This window comes from Cydia amplana, chromosome 12, assembly GCF_948474715.1.
Source record: "Cydia amplana chromosome 12, ilCydAmpl1.1, whole genome shotgun sequence".
In the NCBI taxonomy this organism is placed as follows: domain Eukaryota; kingdom Metazoa; phylum Arthropoda; class Insecta; order Lepidoptera; family Tortricidae; genus Cydia; species Cydia amplana.
The window spans coordinates 14,303,534-14,322,297 of record NC_086080.1 but is presented as its reverse complement, the minus strand read 5'-3'; the positions used below and the strand labels follow the sequence as shown (position 1 = coordinate 14,322,297).

Sequence of the window (18,764 nt, the reverse complement as noted above, 5' to 3'; positions counted from 1 at the left end):
AGAGCTTAAAACTGAATAAATGTATGGCAAAAATATTTATTAAAATATAGGTATAGTACATGTAATATAAACAAAAAATTAAAAACTACATAAAGCTATAAACAAAAATTAAACGAATACGCTTAACCCGCGCTTGATAAATAAAAAATACAAAATTTTTCATTTTTTTCAAAATAAAAAAATAAAATAAAAAACAACTATACGCAATTTAAGGAACGTTTGCAAAATACGCCATTATAGTTCCTACTAAAGCTGATTTCTGAATTTTTGGCCATTTAATCTATAAACATATCTCAAAAAGAAAAAACTCTTATGATACCGATACGACTATTTGTTTAGGCGGGAGCTATCATAACTCCGCCATTTTGAAAAAATTCCAAAAACCGGATCGACAAAAAAATTTTAGTTAGTCATAGAATTCGGTCACAAAATTTCACGAAAATCGGTTAAGAATTGCGACCTGTAGAGGAGAACATCCGGACATACAAAAGCAAAATGCCCGAGTCAAAACGTAGACCTTCGCTACGCTTCGGTCAATGACATATAATCTTTGATGTCACAGTGCACCCACATCTGGAGAAAAGGCGGCCGAAAAAGATGTCATAATTTGTGCGAGCAATTCGCATAGGGAGCGCTAGCGAATTCTCCCAATCTGGACGCACACTTTTACAGCGCTTTGCTTTTTTATGTATTTGTAATTATGAATGAATGAATGATAATTTATTCGAAACACACATACACAACAACACTAAAATAGGCTTAAATCTAGGTAAATTAGTAGGTAAGTAACAATGTTGCGAGGGGTTCCAGAAAAGGATAACACTCAGCATGTGTCGTAGCACATGAGTTGTGTTACGACGCTGATTTTCAGTGTACCCATTGACACTTAAAACAAATACAAAACAACACAGAACATAAAAACAAAACCGAAGCAGAATACAACAGAATGTGCAGTTGACACTGTAATTTATTTATAAAAAATTAGAGTGGTTGCGTCACTTTCGTTTGCCATAAAAAGGAAATAGATGCACTACGAATGTTTATGAATGAAGATCAAAACTTACGATCGCTTTCAGAGTTAAACAAGTATCAAATCAATTAAAAAAAATGTTTAACTATCGCCTAATACTCTCTAGGGCAGTAAGTTCCTACCTCCCACGGCATATCGACTTCGACATCGAGCTTGGCGGGCGTCCAGTCCTCCTTGATGGTGAACTTCTTTAGCTGAATCAGCAGGTAGTCAGGGAACGTTGATAAGCGTGTGGTCCTACAATTTTACAAAAGTTAAGAATAGCTTACTAAAGATTGTAATGTAACACAACAAAGATTGCAGTGCAAGAGAATAAATGTTACCTTTATTTTTTTGTCAATATCAAGAAACAAGAGAGAAAATAATATTTGTGGTATTACTCAAACTGTCAAAACGGCGTTGTTTTAGTGAAAGTGCCTAAATAACTCTTCAATTTACTAGGCGTACACTTTAAAATATACCTAACAAGATAAGGTTAATTAGTCAAATACTTGTTGATTCTCTAGTAAAATACCTATACGTTAAAAGGACGTAAATAGTGAATGAACATCATCCTTTTTATTTGGGCTTTAATTATTTATTCATCAAGCCACCTTTTTTCGGAGAAGTGTGGTTACAATTTGGTGCCGTGACCAGGATATTTTCATACAAATGATAAAGCAACTGGTGCCTCAAATCAAACTCACTTGTAAGCGGTGACCTTCTGGTTGACGGCGCTGCTGAAGAACTGTTCGACCGTCTCCTCCCGCATGAAGCTGTCCAAGCACGCAGAGAACGGGATGTGCGGTCGGACTACGGTGGAGGGGTCCCTGACAAAAACAATATTATTAATATTTAGCCTTTTCTTGATATTAAACTTAATCATTTCTACAGTTCAATTAAGTGTCACGGCAAAACACGTCCGTTGGCACGTTCAGAAGAATGTTGTCTCCTCTATAGGTAAAGCAAATTATCTTATGTGACCAGTCACACATACCTGTTACACTGTTACATATCTATTACAATACCAGTATTGTAATAGATATGTAACAGTGGGTGGTACGTAGTGGTTCCCAGCACCCTTTCTTATTAAGCTCTAATTAAGTCGTTCAACACGATTTAAATAATAAGTACCCACAGGAGTTAGATAGCGGCTTCGGCAGCGGCCCGCCTTGCCTCATACTCTCACACTTGTGGCTGATTGGTCGCCGGCGCAAGTGGTGCGGGCAGCAGTAAGTGCACGTTAATATCGCAAGGGAATACTCACAAACGCTGATTGGCTGCTTCAGCAGCAGTTCGCCTAGCTTCATACTCTCGCACTTGCTGCTGATTGGTCGCCTGTGCTAGCGGCACGGGCAGCGGCAAGTGGTGTTCGGGGCGAGACGTGTACCGGACGGCCCCGGACGCGCCGCAGCGCATGCGTTCTTCAACCATGAACTGGAGGCAGTCTGCTGGGTTCGGCTTGTGTCGGCTGTTGCGCTGTGAATACAGGAAATATTAAGGCCCTTTGCACTATCACAATCAATGGACTGATTAACATAACTCAGCACAGAACTAATGAATCTTTCCATAAGATCAAATTAAATTTTCAAACATAGTCGTTTGTCGTTTCTACAAACTTAAAATCGATAACATTTACTATACTCTTATGGTGTTGGTCATAAATGGCGGCTAACTTAATAAGTTCATAATCGTCGTTTGTCTCTATCTGTCGTTATGCCATAGAGAGGTACAAACGACGACCATCCGCTGATTAACTTAGCAGACATTTATGAATAACGCCGTTAGTATATGCCTGGTTATTATAAGCTGGTATCATGTCAATATCGCATTGTATTGATGCAGTAGATGAAGATAGAACTAATAGGTGTCCTGCTGCCGTTTGGACTGGAACTCCGGGTGATCCTTGCCGACTAGGTAAGGGCCGATACAGACGGACTGTAACCCGACTGTAATTTCTATGGGAACTGCAAGCCAACTGCAACGTCGGCGTGTAGTTCACATACTCTTCAATCTACTCGTAGGCCAGGCCTATATCTACCTGTAACAGTGTCAGTAGATGCAGGTAGAACTCGTGGGCGTCCTGCTGCCGCTTGGACTGGAACTCGGGGTGGTCCTTGCCGACTAGGTTGCGGAACATGTGACAGGCGACGCCGGGTTGTACACCGTCTGTGTCTACACGTTATCTACCTGTAACAGTGTCAGTACATGCAGGTAGAACTCGTGGGCGTCCTGCCGCCGCTTGGACTGGAACTCGGGGTGGTCCTTGCCGACTAGGTTGCGGAACATGTGACAGGCGACGCCGGGTTGTACACTGTCTGTGTCTACATGTTATCTACCTGTAACAGTGTCAGTAGATGCAGGTAGAACTCGTGGGCGTCCTGTTGCCGCTTGGACTGGAACTCGGGGTGGTCCTTGCCGACTAGGTTGCGGAACATGTGACAGGCGACGCCGGGTTGTACACCGTCTGTGTCTACATGTTATCTACCTGTAACAGTGTCAGTAGATGCAGGTAGAACTCGTGGGCGTCCTGCCGCCGCTTGGACTGGAACTCGGGGTGGTCCTTGCCGACTAGGTTGCGGAACATGTGACAGGCGACGCCGGGTTGTACACTGTCTGTGTCTACATGTTATCTACCTGTAACAGTGTCAGTAGATGCAGGTAGAACTCGTGGGCGTCCTGTTGCCGCTTGGACTGGAACTCGGGGTGGTCCTTGCCGACTAGGTTGCGGAACATGTGACAGGCGACGCCGGGTTGTACACTGTCTGTGTCTACATGTTATCTACCTGTAACAGTGTCAGTAGATGCAGGTAGAACTCGTGGGCGTCCTGTTGCCGCTTGGACTGGAACTCGGGGTGGTCCTTGCCGACTAGGTTGCGGAACATGTGACAGGCGACGCCGGGTTGTACACTGTCTGTGTCTACATGTTATCTACCTGTAACAGTGTCAGTAGATGCAGGTAGAACTCGTGGGCGTCCTGTTGCCGCTTGGACTGGAACTCGGGGTGGTCCTTGCCGACTAGGTTGCGGAACATGTGACAGGCGACGCCGGGTTGTACACTGTCTGTGTCTACATGTTATCTACCTGTAACAGTGTCAGTAGATGCAGGTAGAACTCGTGGGCGTCCTGTTGCCGCTTGGACTGGAACTCGGGGTGGTCCTTGCCGACTAGGTTGCGGAACATGTGACAGGCGACGCCGGGTTGTACACTGTCTGTGTCTACATGTTATCTACCTGTAACAGTGTCAGTAGATGCAGGTAGAACTCGTGGGCGTCCTGCCGCCGCTTGGACTGGAACTCGGGGTGGTCCTTGCCGACTAGGTTGCGGAACATGTGACAGGCGACGCCGGGTTGTACACTGTCTGTGTCTACATGTTATCTACCTGTAACAGTGTCAGTAGATGCAGGTAGAACTCGTGGGCGTCCTGTTGCCGCTTGGACTGGAACTCGGGGTGGTCCTTGCCGACTAGGTTGCGGAACATGTGACAGGCGACGCCGGGTTGTACACTGTCTGTGTCTACATGTTATCTACCTGTAACAGTGTCAGTAGATGCAGGTAGAACTCGTGGGCGTCCTGTTGCCGCTTGGACTGGAACTCGGGGTGGTCCTTGCCGACTAGGTTGCGGAACATGTGACAGGCGACGCCGGGTTGGGTGCCGTCCGTGTCGCCTGGCTGCGAGTAGCGGCCGGAGACTAGACCGACGCCTAGTTTAGCGCTGAAAGTGAAGCGCGTTTAGCGTCACCGTAAAATTGTAAACACTCGTCAGATTATAATCTCGCTAGTTACATTATAAACTGACGGTAGGGAGATTATAATCTAACGTAGGTTAGGTTAGATTATAATCTCCCTACCGTCAGTTTATAATGTAACTAGCGAGATTATAATACTAACGGGTTCACAATCTTACGGTGACATATACAAGAGTTAGTGAGAGAGTAACATTGTTTATATAAGTTATAATCGGTCCCTCCAAAAAACATTTATCACCACTTTCTCTATGCATGGATATAGATATAAAAGAGGACAAGATTAAAAAAAAATGTGTTATATATTTGAATTTCTAATTTTTACTTCCTCGGCAACATGTAATGGTTACTCAGGTAGTTAAACAAATATGTTACTTACGTACGGGAATACTATTTCTGTTATGACTTTTTTTTTTAATTTACTGAGAAACAAAGTCTTATAATAAACATATGAGCAACTTAGCTAATAGCTACAAATTGATTTCTTTATAGACCTATAGTTTCCTAATCTACAAATTGTATCGAGGTACAATTGAAAAATAATAAAAAAGGTGTAACCTTATAGTTGTACATAACAAATGAATGAACAAGAGAAAATACTCAAAAAACCAGTGCCTACTATGCTTGCAACATTGCACCCTTATTTTAATAGAAAATATACAGTCCTCTTAATGAGACTTAATGAACTTAATGAATTTTCTGGGACATTAGTTTGTTTTGTATGGGTCAAACGATGCAATCAGAGAAATAAGTTTTCTCAAACTCAAAATACTCCATCGTGACGTAAAATCACAATGCTATGTTATTTTTGGGAACCTCTGTCCACGCTAAGGTTAGACCAGTGGTGGGCAAACTTTCTTCATAGGGGGCCAGAAAGTTTAGGAAATTTAAGTGGAGGGCCAGAATTGTAGCCAAAATTTATTTTGATTTGCGATTTAGTTTTGAATCGTGTGCCAATGCCATATATTAATTATTTCTAAGGACCGGCGGCGGGCCGGATAAAATCCATTCGCGGGCCGGAGCTGGCCCGCGGGCCGTACTTTGCCCACCACTGGGTTAGACCGATGTGGCAGTGACTATGTGTGGCAGGTAGCACTTAGCCATAGAGAAAAAAATACATAAGAGTGCTCACTCCATACATCAGTTTTAGTACCAAAAAGACTATTAGCATCTATCATCGAGTAGCGGAACTATCAGTACTGCTACTTGACAATAGATGTAGCACCGACCGGAAAGTCTTATGCTGTTGAGATAAGGCTTTCCGGTCGGTGCTACATCTATTGTCAAGTAGCAGTACTGAAAGTTCCGCTACTCGATGCTAGATGTAGACACTGAAATTAATAGTCTGAACTGATGTATGGAGTGAGCACTCTTGTCTTACTATATTTCTCTATGACTTAGCGTAACATAGGACTATTGATATTGGTAATAATTCCTCACGTCTGTACGTTAAAGTCGTTGACGGGGTCCTCGGGGAAGGAGGCGAAGATCTCGGGCGCGCCCTCCACGAAGCGCCGCACGAAGTCAGGCATGCGGAATATCACCTGCGACACGACACGTTAATACACATACTTTATTGCTATTGCCAGACAGAAGTTTTTGTCTTGAATCGATCAGTCATAGATTAATATAAAAAAAATGTACTTAACTTTTCTACTTGCTGTAGGTAAGTTACCGAGAAATTTCAAGAATGCAATTACAAAGTAAAGCAAATTCATTTAGTACTTTTTCAGTGGAAAATTTTGGGTTTTTCCGCTGGGCTTTAGGAGGCTAGAGGTGGGTTTTTCTTTTGTATGGCTGGGCTTTAGGAGACTAGAGAAGTTGCCGAGATTACTCAGTCCAGTGAGCAAGGGTATTTAGGCTTAGCACGCACTGTGGTTTTTAAAAAGCGGTTCCGCTACCGCAAAAAATGTAACGTACAGCATTCTTAAATCGCAAGTGCGTGCGCTTATAAAGAATGCCGTACGTTACATTTTTTGCGGTAGCGGAACCGCTTTTTAAAAACCGCAGTGGTGCTAAGCCTTAGGGTTCTCAAGGGTCGGCAACGTTTAAGTGATGTGAAGTGGCGCCTGTGATGTTGCTTATGTCCATGGGCGACGATGACCGCTTCCCATCAGGCGGCTCGTCTGCTCGTTTGCTGACTATAAGAAACTGCCCGACTCCTGAGAGTGTTCCAAAGTTATTAAATGGAGTGATATCAACTTATCACTAACCTGTAGTACGCTGTTGATGTAACAAGAGTTGCCCAGGTTGGTCAACCCTGTGAGCGAGGGTCCGTGCAGAGGCCTCAAGGAACTGCCGGACTCCTGAGAGTGATCCAAAGTTATTAAATGGAGTGATATCAACTTATCACTAACCTGTAGTACGCTGTTGATGTAACAAGAGTTGCCCAGGTTGGTCAACCCTGTGAGCGAGGGTCCGTGCAGAGGCCTCAAGGAACTGCCGGACTCCTGAGAGTGATCCAAAGTTATTAAATGGAGTGATATCAACTTATCACTAACCTGTAGTACGCTGTTGATGTAACAAGAGTTGCCCAGGTTGGTCAACCCTGTGAGCGAGGGTCCGTGCAGAGGCCTCAAGGAACTGCCGGACTCCTGAGAGTGATCCAAAGTTATTAAATGGAGTGATATCAACTTATCACTAACCTGTAGTACGCTGTTGATGTAACAAGAGTTGCCCAGGTTGGTCAACCCTGTGAGCGAGGGTCCGTGCAGAGGCCTCAAGGAACTGCCGGACTCCTGAGAGTGATCCAAAGTTATTAAATGGAGTGATATCAACTTATCACTAACCTGTAGTACGCTGTTGATGTAACAAGAGTTGCCCAGGTTGGTCAACCCTGTGAGCGAGGGTCCGTGCAGAGGCCTCAAGGAACTGCCGGACTCCTGAGAGTGTTCCAAAGTTATTAAATGGAGTGATATCAACTTATCACTAACCTGTAGTACGCTGTTGATGTAACAAGAGTTGCCCAGGTTGGTCAACCCTGTGAGCGAGGGTCCGTGCAGAGGCCTCAAGGAACTGCCGGACTCCTGAGAGTGATCCAAAGTTATTAAATGGAGTGATATCAACTTATCACTAACCTGTAGTACGCTGTTGATGTAACAAGAGTTGCCCAGGTTAGTCAACCCTGTGAGCGAGGGTCCGTGCAGAGGCCTCAAGGAACTGCCGGACTCCTGAGAGTGATCCAAAGTTATTAAATGGAGTGATATCAACTTATCACTAACCTGTAGTACGCTGTTGATGTAACAAGAGTTGCCCAGGTTGGTCAACCCTGTGAGCGAGGGTCCGTGCAGAGGCTGCAAGGAACTGCCTGACTCCTGGAGGGTGTTCCATTCACCGGTGCGCTGGTTCAGCTCAAGTTCCAGCTCCACCATGGATTTGTCGGTCTGTGGAATAAAAGCTGTATTTCACGAATAGTTGGAGAACTAAATTTCTATAGTCGTTGACAGAAAGAGCGACTAGGGGCTCACTGATGATCAGTCCGCTGGATGATATCAACCTGTCAGATGTTCGGAGCTGTCACCTTTTGCGTTTAAGTGACAGGCAAATATTGTACCCCTTAAAGGTGCTGTTGGGTGTTCCAAGATGCATTGATTGTACCAATGTAGATGGTGCTGGTATCACTGTCTGTATAAAATATAACAATGTACGTCAATAGATGACGTATGATAATTCATTTCCACAAAACATGGTGGAAGCCCTATAATGAAAGCGTTGGGCTTAGGAAGGTATTCCACCTGTCCAATTTCTTGGTCCAATATACATTGCGTCTCACTATCTCAGTAAGCAAAACGTGTGACGCAAATACACATTGGATTGGACAAAGAAATTGGACAGGTGGAATACCCTTATCTAAAAGTTATGTTCAGCAACAAACACACTATAGATAAAAATACACACACACACACAATAAAGATAAAAAATAGTTTATTCAAATAGGCATATTACAATGAGCTTATGAACGGCAAATCGAACGTCGGCCAGGTACGTGAGGTACGGGTCTTCAACCATATCGTCTTCAGCGTAAGACAGAAGACGTTGTCCTTGCCCTTGGCAGTAATTCTGCCCTTCATAGACAACGCAGACCGCAACGTGTGAGCGAGACAGCGTCATGCACGGATATAACGATGTCCCGCTCTGAAAGTTATTTGCAGTACCTTCTGCAGTTGCTGAACGTTGATGCCGAAGTGTTTGAGATGGTCGGCCAGGTACGGGTCTTCGACCATATCGTCCTCTGCGTAAGAGGACGTCGCCCTTGCCCTTGGCAGTAATTCTGCCCTTCATAGACAACGCAGACCGCAACGTGTGAGCGAGACAGCGCCACGCACGTATATAACAATGTCCCGCTCTGAAAGTTATTTGCAGTACCTTCTGCAGTTGCTGAACGTTGATGCCGAAGTGTTTGAGATGGTCGGCCAGGTACGGGTCTTCAACCATATCGTCTTCAGCGTAAGAGAAGACGTCGCCTTTGCCCTTGGCAGTAACTCTGCCCTTCATAGACAACGCAGACCGCAACGTGTGAGCGAGACAGCGTCATGCACGAATATAACGATGTCCCGCTCTGAAAGTTATTTGCAGTACCTTCTGCAGTTGCTGAACGTTGATGCCGAAGTGTTTGAGATGGTCGGCCAGGTACGGGTCTTCAACCATATCGTCTTCAGCGTAAGAGAAGACATCGCCTTTGCCCTCGGCGGTGATGGTGCCCAGTTTCACGGCCAGCGGGTAGCCCGTTTCGCGGTAGTGTTCGACCTGGGGAAAAAATGTTGAAAAGATAACATGAGAAAAGGGAAGTAAACGAATGGGGTTGGCAACTGTCAAAGATTTGCATAGATGGCGCCATCAAAGGGGCACCTTTTTCTATGAGATTTGACTTAAAGGCATCCAGGGCATTAAAAAAACAAAAATTTCACACAATTCTAGGGATTGACAGGGCAAGCTATAGTTGCACCATCTGCTAAATACTTCGACCGGCCAACTTTACAGCATCACCCTATAATGAGGTAAAATATATCTAATCTAAGAACGTTACTACCTATCAAAAGTTTACATATGTTCAATTCACACGAAAGTCTCCATTGTGAGTGTTGTTAACTAACCTGAAATTAAACCAAATCAGTGTTTAGCTTCTCAAGTTCTTAGTCATTTGTACACCCTTTCATCAGATTCCAACCCGTCATGAAGGTAAAATGTTATGGGATGTCTGTAGTGAGGAAAAATAGAGGGACTTCTTTCTCTCTCTTACATCAGAAGCTCACTGTAATATTACCGCGTGCTCGTTCCCCCCGGAGCCGTCAAAGAAGCGCCGGCCGCAGAGCACCGCGCCGTCGGTCAGGTTGAGCCACAGGTTGGTGGTCAGGTCACACTTGGCGCACTCTCTCTCTCTCTCTTACATCAGAAGCTCACTGTAATGATCTTACCGCGTGCTCGTTCCCCCCGGAGCCGTCGAAGAAGCGCCGGCCGCAGAGCACCGCGCCGTCGGTCAGGTTGAGTCACAGGTTGGTGGTCAGGTCACACTTGGCGCACTACCTCTCTCTCTCTCTTACATCAGAAGCACACTGTAATATTACCGCGTGCTCGTTCCCCCCGGAGCCGTCAAAGAAGCGCCAGCCGCAGAGCACCGCGCCGTCGGTCAGGTTGAGCCACAGGTTGGTGGTCAGGTCACACTTGGCACACTACCTCTCTCTCTCTCTCTTACATCAGAAGCTCACTGTAATGATCTTACCGCGTGCTCGTTCCCCCCGGAGCCGTCGAAGAAGCGCCGGCCGCAGAGCACCGCGCCGTCGGTCAGGTTGAGCCACAGGTTGGTGGTCAGGTCACACTTGGCGCACTACCTCTCTCTCTCTCTTACATCAGAAGCTCACTGTAATATTACCGCGTGCTCGTTCCCCCCGGAGCCGTCAAAGAAGCGCCGGCCGCAGAGCACCGCGCCGTCGGTCAGGTTGAGCCACAGGTTGGTGGTCAGGTCACACTTGGCGCACTACCTCTCTCTCTCTCTCTTACATCAGAAGCTCACTGTAATGATCTTACCGCGTGCTCGTTCCCCCCAGAGCCGTCGAAGAAGCGCCGGCCGCAGAGCACCGCGCCGTCGGTCAGGTTGAGCCACAGGTTGGTGGTCAGGTCACACTTGGCGCACTACCTCTCTCTCTCTCTTACATCAGAAGCTCACTGTAATATTACCGCGTGCTCGTTCCCCCCGGAGCCGTCGAAGAAGCGCCGGCCGCAGAGCACCGCGCCGTCGGTCAGGTTGAGCCACAGGTTGGTGGTCAGGTCACACTTGGCGCACTCCCTCTCTCTCTCTCTTACATCAGAAGCTCACTGTAATGATCTTACCGCGTGCTCGTTCCCCCCGGAGCCGTCGAAGAAGCGCCGGCCGCAGAGCACCGCGCCGTCGGTCAGGTTGAGCCACAGGTTGGTGGTCAGGTCACACTTGGCACACTACCTCTCTCTCTCTCTTACATCAGAAGCTCACTGTAATATTACCGCGTGCTCGTTCCCCCCGGAGCCGTCGAAGAAGCGCCGGCCGCAGAGCACCGCGCCGTCGGTCAGGTTGAGCCACAGGTTGGTGGTCAGGTCACACTTGGCGCACTTCCTCTCTCTCTCTCTTACATCAGAAGCTCACTGTAATGATCTTACCGCGTGCTCGTTCCCCCCGGAGCCGTCGAAGAAACGCCGGCCGCAGAGCACCGCGCCGTCGGTCAGGTTGAGCCACAGGTTGGTGGTCAGGTCACACTTGGCGCACTCCCTCTCTCTCTCTCTTACATCAGAAGCTCACTGTAATATTACCGCGTGCTCGTTCCCCCCGGAGCCGTCGAAGAAGCGCCGGCCGCAGAGCACTGCGCCGTCGGTCAGGTTGAGCCACAGGTTGGTGGTCAGGTCACACTTGGCGCACTCCCTCTCTCTCTCTCTTACATCAGAAGCTCACTGTAATGATCTTACCGCGTGCTCGTTCCCCCCGGAGCCGTCAAAGAAGCGCCGGCCGCAGAGCACCGCGCCGTCGGTCAGGTTGAGCCACAGGTTGGTGGTCAGGTCACACTTGGAGCACTCCCTCTCTCTCTCTCTTACATCAGAAGCTCACTGTAATGATCTTACCGCGTGCTCGTTCCCCCCGGAGCCGTCGAAGAAGCGCCGGCCGCAGAGCACCGCGCCGTCGGTCAGGTTGAGCCACAGGTTGGTGGTCAGGTCACACTTGGCGCACTCCCTCTCTCTCTCTCTTACATCAGAAGCTCACTGTAATATTACCGCGTGCTCGTTCCCCCCGGAGCCGTCGAAGAAGCGCCGGCCGCAGAGCACCGCGCCGTCGGTCAGGTTGAGCCACAGGTTGGTGGTCAGGTCACACTTGGCACACTACCTCTCTCTCTCTCTTACATCAGAAGCTCACTGTAATATTACCGCGTGCTCGTTCCCCCCGGAGCCGTCGAAGAAGCGCCGGCCGCAGAGCACCGCGCCGTCGGTCAGGTTGAGCCACAGGTTGGTGGTCAGGTCACACTTGGCACACTACCTCTCTCTCTCTCTTACATCAGAAGCTCACTGTAATATTACCGCGTGCTCGTTCCCCCCGGAGCCGTCGAAGAAGCGCCGGCCGCAGAGCACCGCGCCGTCGGTCAGGTTGAGCCACAGGTTGGTGGTCAGGTCACACTTGGCACACTACCTCTCTCTCTCTCTTACATCAGAAGCTCACTGTAATATTACCGCGTGCTCGTTCCCCCCGGAGCCGTCGAAGAAGCGCCGGCCGCAGAGCACCGCGCCGTCGGTCAGGTTGAGCCACAGGTTGGTGGTCAGGTCACACTTGGCGCACTTCCAGCCGGAAGGCGGGATTTTTACGCCGTTGTCCAGTTGCTTTAGGCTCACGGCGTGTCTGGAAGAAATGCCAAGGTATAAACCTAGCTTACTTTCTTGTCCTTATTGACATTCAGTTATTAGACAATTCATAAAGCTAATTGCATTTCGATTTCAGCCACAAGAAGGTAGTCCCTACAACGCGTAATCGGCTTATCTACCTATATAGTTATGTCGTGAAGTGTCAATGTAAAGTTCTCAATTTTCGATATAGGCCACAACGTGGCACCCTCAAACGCGCAGAGCTTATGGCTAGATAGTGCGTGTGTATAGTAACACAGTCACAATATTCCAAGAAATATTTGAATATGTCTTGTGAAACTTACACGGATACTTCGCGCGCCTCGCCGTCCCAAGTGCCCGCGAGCGCGTTCATCTCAGCTATCTTGAAGGGCGATTCCGCATCTATGACGGCTTGCACTGATTTTCTCACCTGCAACAATGTTATTTGTCACTACTATAAAAAACTTAGTCGCCTGCCCTGATAAAATTTGGAAAAACCTGTTTCATCTTCATAACAAACACAATTAACTTCAGCTTGATCGTTTTCACAGACATTTAGGTATGATAAACGCCGCTTGCTAGACACGAACTGACGAATTTAAAGCCCACTACTTTCTCAAGGTAGGTACAGTCAGCATTAAATAGTTAGTAACGGCTAAATACAAATATATTGGAAGATCGGAACAAATCTTTATTTCTATGGAAACAAAGGTGTGTTACAATGTTACGATATATTTTGCCTCTTTTAAGTCTTTTACCGTCATTGTCTATTTTATGCTGACTGTACATACATACATACCTACATATTTAATGACTAAGCAAATCAACGCGGCGTTGGTGACCAATAGGTTTAAAGGAACCGATTACATTTAAGCCATTTTTCGGGGTAATAGAACTAACAGAGTTGACTCACTTGTTCGGGCAGCGTAGGATCCGGCCACGGGAATGTATGGAAGCCAGGCAGCACTACCACATTGTAGTGGTCAGTGTAGGTGAATTTCTGCATGTTGCAGGTGGGGTCGAAACCACCCTCCAACTTCGTGTCCAATGGGTCTAGGGAACCCCCTGTCTTTTAACTCACCTGTTCAGGTAGCGTAGGATCCGGCCACGGGAATGTATGGAAGCCAGGCAGCACTAACACATTCCACATTGTAGTGGTCAGTGTAGGTGAATTTCGGCTTGTTGCAGGTGGGGCCGAAACCACCCTCCAACTTCGTGTCCTATGGGTCTTGGGAACCCCCTGTCTTTTAACTCACCTGTTCAGGTAGCGTAGGATCCGGCCACGGGAATGTATGGAAGCCAGGCAGCACTACCACATTGTAGTGGTCAGTGTACGTGAACTTCGGCTTGTTGCAGGTGGGGTCGAAACCACCCTCCAACTTCGTGTCCAATGGGTCTAGGGAACCCCGTCTTTTAACTCACCTGTTCAGGTAGCGTAGGATCCGGCCACGGGAATGTATGGAAGCCAGGCAGCACTACCACATTGTAGTGGTCAGTGTACGTGAACTTCGGCTTGTTGCAGGTGGGGTCGAAACCACCCTCCAACTTCGTGTCCAATGGGTCTAGGGAACCCCGTCTTTTAACTCACCTGTTCAGGTAGCGTAGGATCCGGCCACGGGAATGTATGGAAGCCAGGCAGCACTACCACATTGTAGTGGTCGGTGTAGGTGAATTTCGGCTTGCTGCAGGTGGGGTCGAAACTACCCTCCAACTTCGTTTCCAATGGGTCTAGGGAACCCCCTGTCTTTTAACTCACCTGTTCAGGTAGCGTAGGATCCGGCCACGGGAATGTATGGAAGCCAGGCAGCACTACCACATTGTAGTGGTCGGTGTAGGTGAATTTCGGTTTGCTGCAGGTGGGGTCGAAACCACCCTCCACACCTATTGCCAGTCGGGTGATCTTCTTCTCTGGGCCGTCACCGGTTTGCTCTGGCTCTGGTACCTAAGAAAAAGACTTGAAACTGTGTTTTATTTAAATAAAAAAATCATTGGCATAATTATATCTATACTTCGTTTTTTTTAGCATTAGAAATTTGGTAAACAATCTTGATGTGTCTTTTAATTGAAAAACACATTTTAAAAATAAGTTACGGTAAATATGTAACAATTATGAATCTAATACGATCTTTTATAGTCTTCTGCTTTCATAAGTAATAGTTATTGATTTTTAAAAAGTGTTTTTCAATTAAAAGACATGTCAAAATCGCTTATCTTCTTTCAAGTTCTTTCTAATGCTAAAAAAAACGAACTATAAGGACGGGCCTTACGGGCACTAAGAAATTGTGCTAGTTCGAATTCGAGCCAATCGTGCGTCCGATTCGCACGTCGTGGCGAAGTTTGAGCGAGACAACGCTATGCGCGTATTATAGCGACGTTCCACTCGGACGCAGTGTGCCATGTCCCTTATTGTTATCAAATATGCTAAATTTTAAGAAAGACACTGGGAAGTAGTTCAAAATTCGCATCTAGTATATGTACAGTCGCCATCGGAGCGGCCAAGGTGTTCACAATATCTGAACAAGCACTCTAACGCCTTGACAATAGAGGCGTGTTCAGATATTGGTGAGCGCCTTGACCGTTCCGATATATCTGATGGCAACTGTAGACAAATCACCATCATCATTTTAGCCACTGCTAGAGCTAAGTAAAAGTGTGTAAAGACTGGTACATACAGGTACTTTCTCTCGGTGAATGTGCAGGAAGACAGCGTTGCCAGTTTTCTGGAAGTACTGCTCCACATAGTTGCGACCGAAGCCCAGGAACGACACCAGCGACACATACAGACCAGTCTCCGACTCCTGTAAGGTAAACAATAGACTGTTATAATGACGGCGACTCTAAAAAAATCTTAAGTGATTTAACTTTCTTATTTCTTTCATCAGACTTTTATAAATTTAATTTTAGTAATGGCAAATACAGTCAAAACCGTTTATAACAATATTGAAGGGACTGATGAATTTTATGGTAGTTGATGGTTGTTTGAATACTTGTTAGAACTGATAGTTGCTATAACCCACATTGAAGATTCATATCGCACCTTGACACGCAATCATTATTTCGTTGTTATATAGAGTTCGTCGTGATTAGGGATGTCGATATAAACAGTTTTAACTGTAGCATTAAAAACAAAAATACATATAACTATAAAATAAATATAAATTTCTAACAAGAAAACCTGCATCTTCACATTTCTTACTGTTTCTGTAACAGCATCCTTAACTTGAATGTTAATATATTCAAATAGGTACTTGAAAATTTACAATTTAACCTAAAGCCCCGTCTCCATATCGCGCGGCAAACCATCGAACAATGGCTCGCGCGGCAGCAATGGATACCGGGCTGCCGCGCGAGCCAACTCGATGCGCCAATGTTCGATGGTTTGCGCGATATGGAAACGGGGCTTAACTTATTCACCTTGATAAAGCTCATATGTAAATTTTAAAAATATGCATTACTTTATTGATTTTTAACCACACTTAAATGTTATCACTACCTTTTTTACTGTTTACAGTTCCAGCCCCTATAATTTGCACACTGATAACATCCACACTACATCATGTGGGTCCACATTTCACTACAAACTCTACACAAAGCAACAATGTTCCAATCCACCGACTTATACTTAGGGACTTTCTTAACCCTAAGTGGATTCTCACTAAGTTTGCTCAACCTGAAAAAAGTGGTGAAGGAGCGAAACAAGTTTTCAACTATGCTCTTATCGGAAAATGTTATTTTGATGTGCATCGGAATTTCTTTTATAGTAAGAGCAGTTTACAATTTGAGACCGGTAAATGTATCTATGTCTGACATGGAACTACGGATGGCAGAAATGATTTTCATTGGAAATGAAGCTCCTTGTGGGTACTGGACTGTTTTTATGAGCTTCGGACCTTTGGTAATACCTTTTGTCAATGGATTTCTAAGTCTTGTCATCGATAACTACATGCATTACAAGAAGCTGATGGAAATGAAGAGAAAAGATGAGGAAAATATTGTCCAAGAAATAAATATGGAATCTCGGCAGCTTCATAGCGTCAGAATAAAAGTGAAAAGTTTCTGGAAGAAGTATTTTTCTTCTTTTGTGATCGTTTTACAGTGGATTATACCTGTCCTGCTCACACTTTTTATGTATCCAATGGGAGTTAACCAAGTGACAATGAAACGGGATATACAAAGTTATAGTGACACTTGTATGGCAATGATGGAGGTTACTAACAGTTCATGCTTGGTACCTTCAGACAACTTTACCATAGAGCTTCGGAAATATTTTAACCCTAACTATGTAAAGGTGTATGACAATATAGAGACTAAAGACAATTTAACAGTTATTAACTCTGTAATAGAGAATGTTTATAAAATAGTGAGTAATTTCACTAACTTCAACATGAATGTGACAAGTGCTCCATTGTATCGGAAACCAAAATTAAATGAGAACTGCATGAAAATTTGTTACATAGAATCTAAGAATATGCTTCTTTACATGTTTATTTTAGCTATAGTCAGTTTCTTTGTTCCTGTAATGATTTCAATCTTTATTTTAACTAAGATACATCTTCTGGATGTGAAGAAATCGAAAAATTATACATTAGCCAGCAGGGAACTGTTGTATAACATCTTATTCTGGAGTCCAGTCTTGCTTGATAGCTACGTCTCCCAGCTATTTTGTACGGACTCCACTGGCGGCGTGAAGACATCCTTGTTTAATGTTATTGCTAATGTATATCAGGCTGTTAAGAACTTCATGAATACTAAGTATTTTAATGAGAACACTGTCGTGCCTACCTAGTTTACGTTGTAACTGTTTATAATAAATGGTTAGACTGGATTTAAATTACGAATTATATTTAATTCGGATTAACAGTTTAAATCAGAACGCAACTGAACATGTCTTATCGAAATGGAAGAATTAATAGCACAATCAAACGAAAACAATGGTGAGGTTATAATATTAAGAAAATGCAACTCACTGGATTATCGAAGGAATACACGCATTCGTCCTTGTAAATCAATTGCCCGGGGGCCGGTATCTTGATCTTAGAAAGATGTGGTGTTAATAAATCTATTGACGCCATGATTAATATCAATTAATAAGAATTTTAAATCGAATTTTTGCAATCGAAATGTCCCCGGCGTCCGTCCGTCGCACCAAAAATATTAAAGTGATGTGGTAATGAAATATCGAATATCGAAATGATATTTCATGAAAGTACAAGTTTACGTATTATTTATGTAGTAACTTAAAAATTACGAATTCATTGCCTTAATTGTAGCCTAAATTGTTCCAACTTGTAAACAAATAAATGGCAAAATAATAAAATCTAAAATCTATGTTTCCCTTTGATTAACAAGTGATTTAGTGTAGAAATATCGATATAATTGAACGTATTCCCAATGTGCATCACTATTTAATATGACGTTTGTATTAAAAATGTTGCCGCTGAAAAAAAATGTTTTTTTAAGGCTTCTATAGACCTTGCAACAAATGGCAAATACCGCCGTATCCAGACGAGCTGGGCAAATCGACCGATTTGATCAGGAAAATAATTGGCATCAATCTCATCTAGCGTCCACACGTACACAACTTAATCACCAATTTGCATTCCATAGAATCCATAGATACTAATTTCGAAAATAAAATTAGTATTTTGTGTCCGCACCTGCTGATTTGATCGGGGAATCAAATTGGCATTTGCGATTCAATCGGACAATTTCATCAGATTGGCGAAAAATTGTCTCGTCTGGACTCCACTTATGTTAAAATAATTTTATAAATATAGTTTGTCAAAGGACTGTCTCATTTCAAATATAGACAGCGAGAATAATACTATCTTTGTCTTACACTAGTACTAGCACCCAAAAGAAAAGGATGAGTATAGTTTTTTTGTTCTTATTTACTGATAATAGGTTTGACCAACTATACATGCCATTTCCATTTCCTTTATTTTTTCGATAGTATCAAAACAGTTGTCTATGGTTCTTGTCAATATCATTCAACTGTCAAACTAACTAATAAAGATGTAATATAGTAATAAACTAAGTAAACTACTCAAACTATAGTAGAAATAGATTAGATTTTCAACTTTGGCGATAACAAGACAAGGCCAAATTCAAAAGTTGTCCTTAACTTGTTTTTTTGTAAATTATTACAGACCTATTTAAAGTTAGGCTTGAGC

The 18,764-nt window shown here is 44.6% G+C and overlaps 1 protein-coding gene across 1 annotated transcript in view; it reads right to left on the bottom strand.

Moving 5' to 3' along the window:
* LOC134653115 (ubiquitin carboxyl-terminal hydrolase 5) overlaps positions 1-17,760 on the bottom strand; it is a 38,730-nt gene extending 20,970 nt beyond the window's left edge. The window contains exons 1-12 of the mRNA XM_063508421.1: positions 17,559-17,760; positions 15,264-15,389; positions 14,348-14,533; positions 12,915-13,021; positions 12,442-12,607; positions 9,334-9,501; positions 7,977-8,138; positions 6,196-6,299; positions 4,541-4,724; positions 2,277-2,488; positions 1,717-1,839; positions 1,153-1,267 (exon numbers count right to left, since the gene is read on the bottom strand). Coding sequence (XP_063364491.1) covers positions 1,153-1,267; positions 1,717-1,839; positions 2,277-2,488; positions 4,541-4,724; positions 6,196-6,299; positions 7,977-8,138; positions 9,334-9,501; positions 12,442-12,607; positions 12,915-13,021; positions 14,348-14,533; positions 15,264-15,389; positions 17,559-17,663 — 1,758 coding nt within the window. The 5' untranslated portion in view covers positions 17,664-17,760. The remainder of the gene's footprint in view (positions 1-1,152; positions 1,268-1,716; positions 1,840-2,276; positions 2,489-4,540; positions 4,725-6,195; positions 6,300-7,976; positions 8,139-9,333; positions 9,502-12,441; positions 12,608-12,914; positions 13,022-14,347; positions 14,534-15,263; positions 15,390-17,558) is intronic.
* Positions 17,761-18,764: the final 1,004 nt, after the last annotated feature.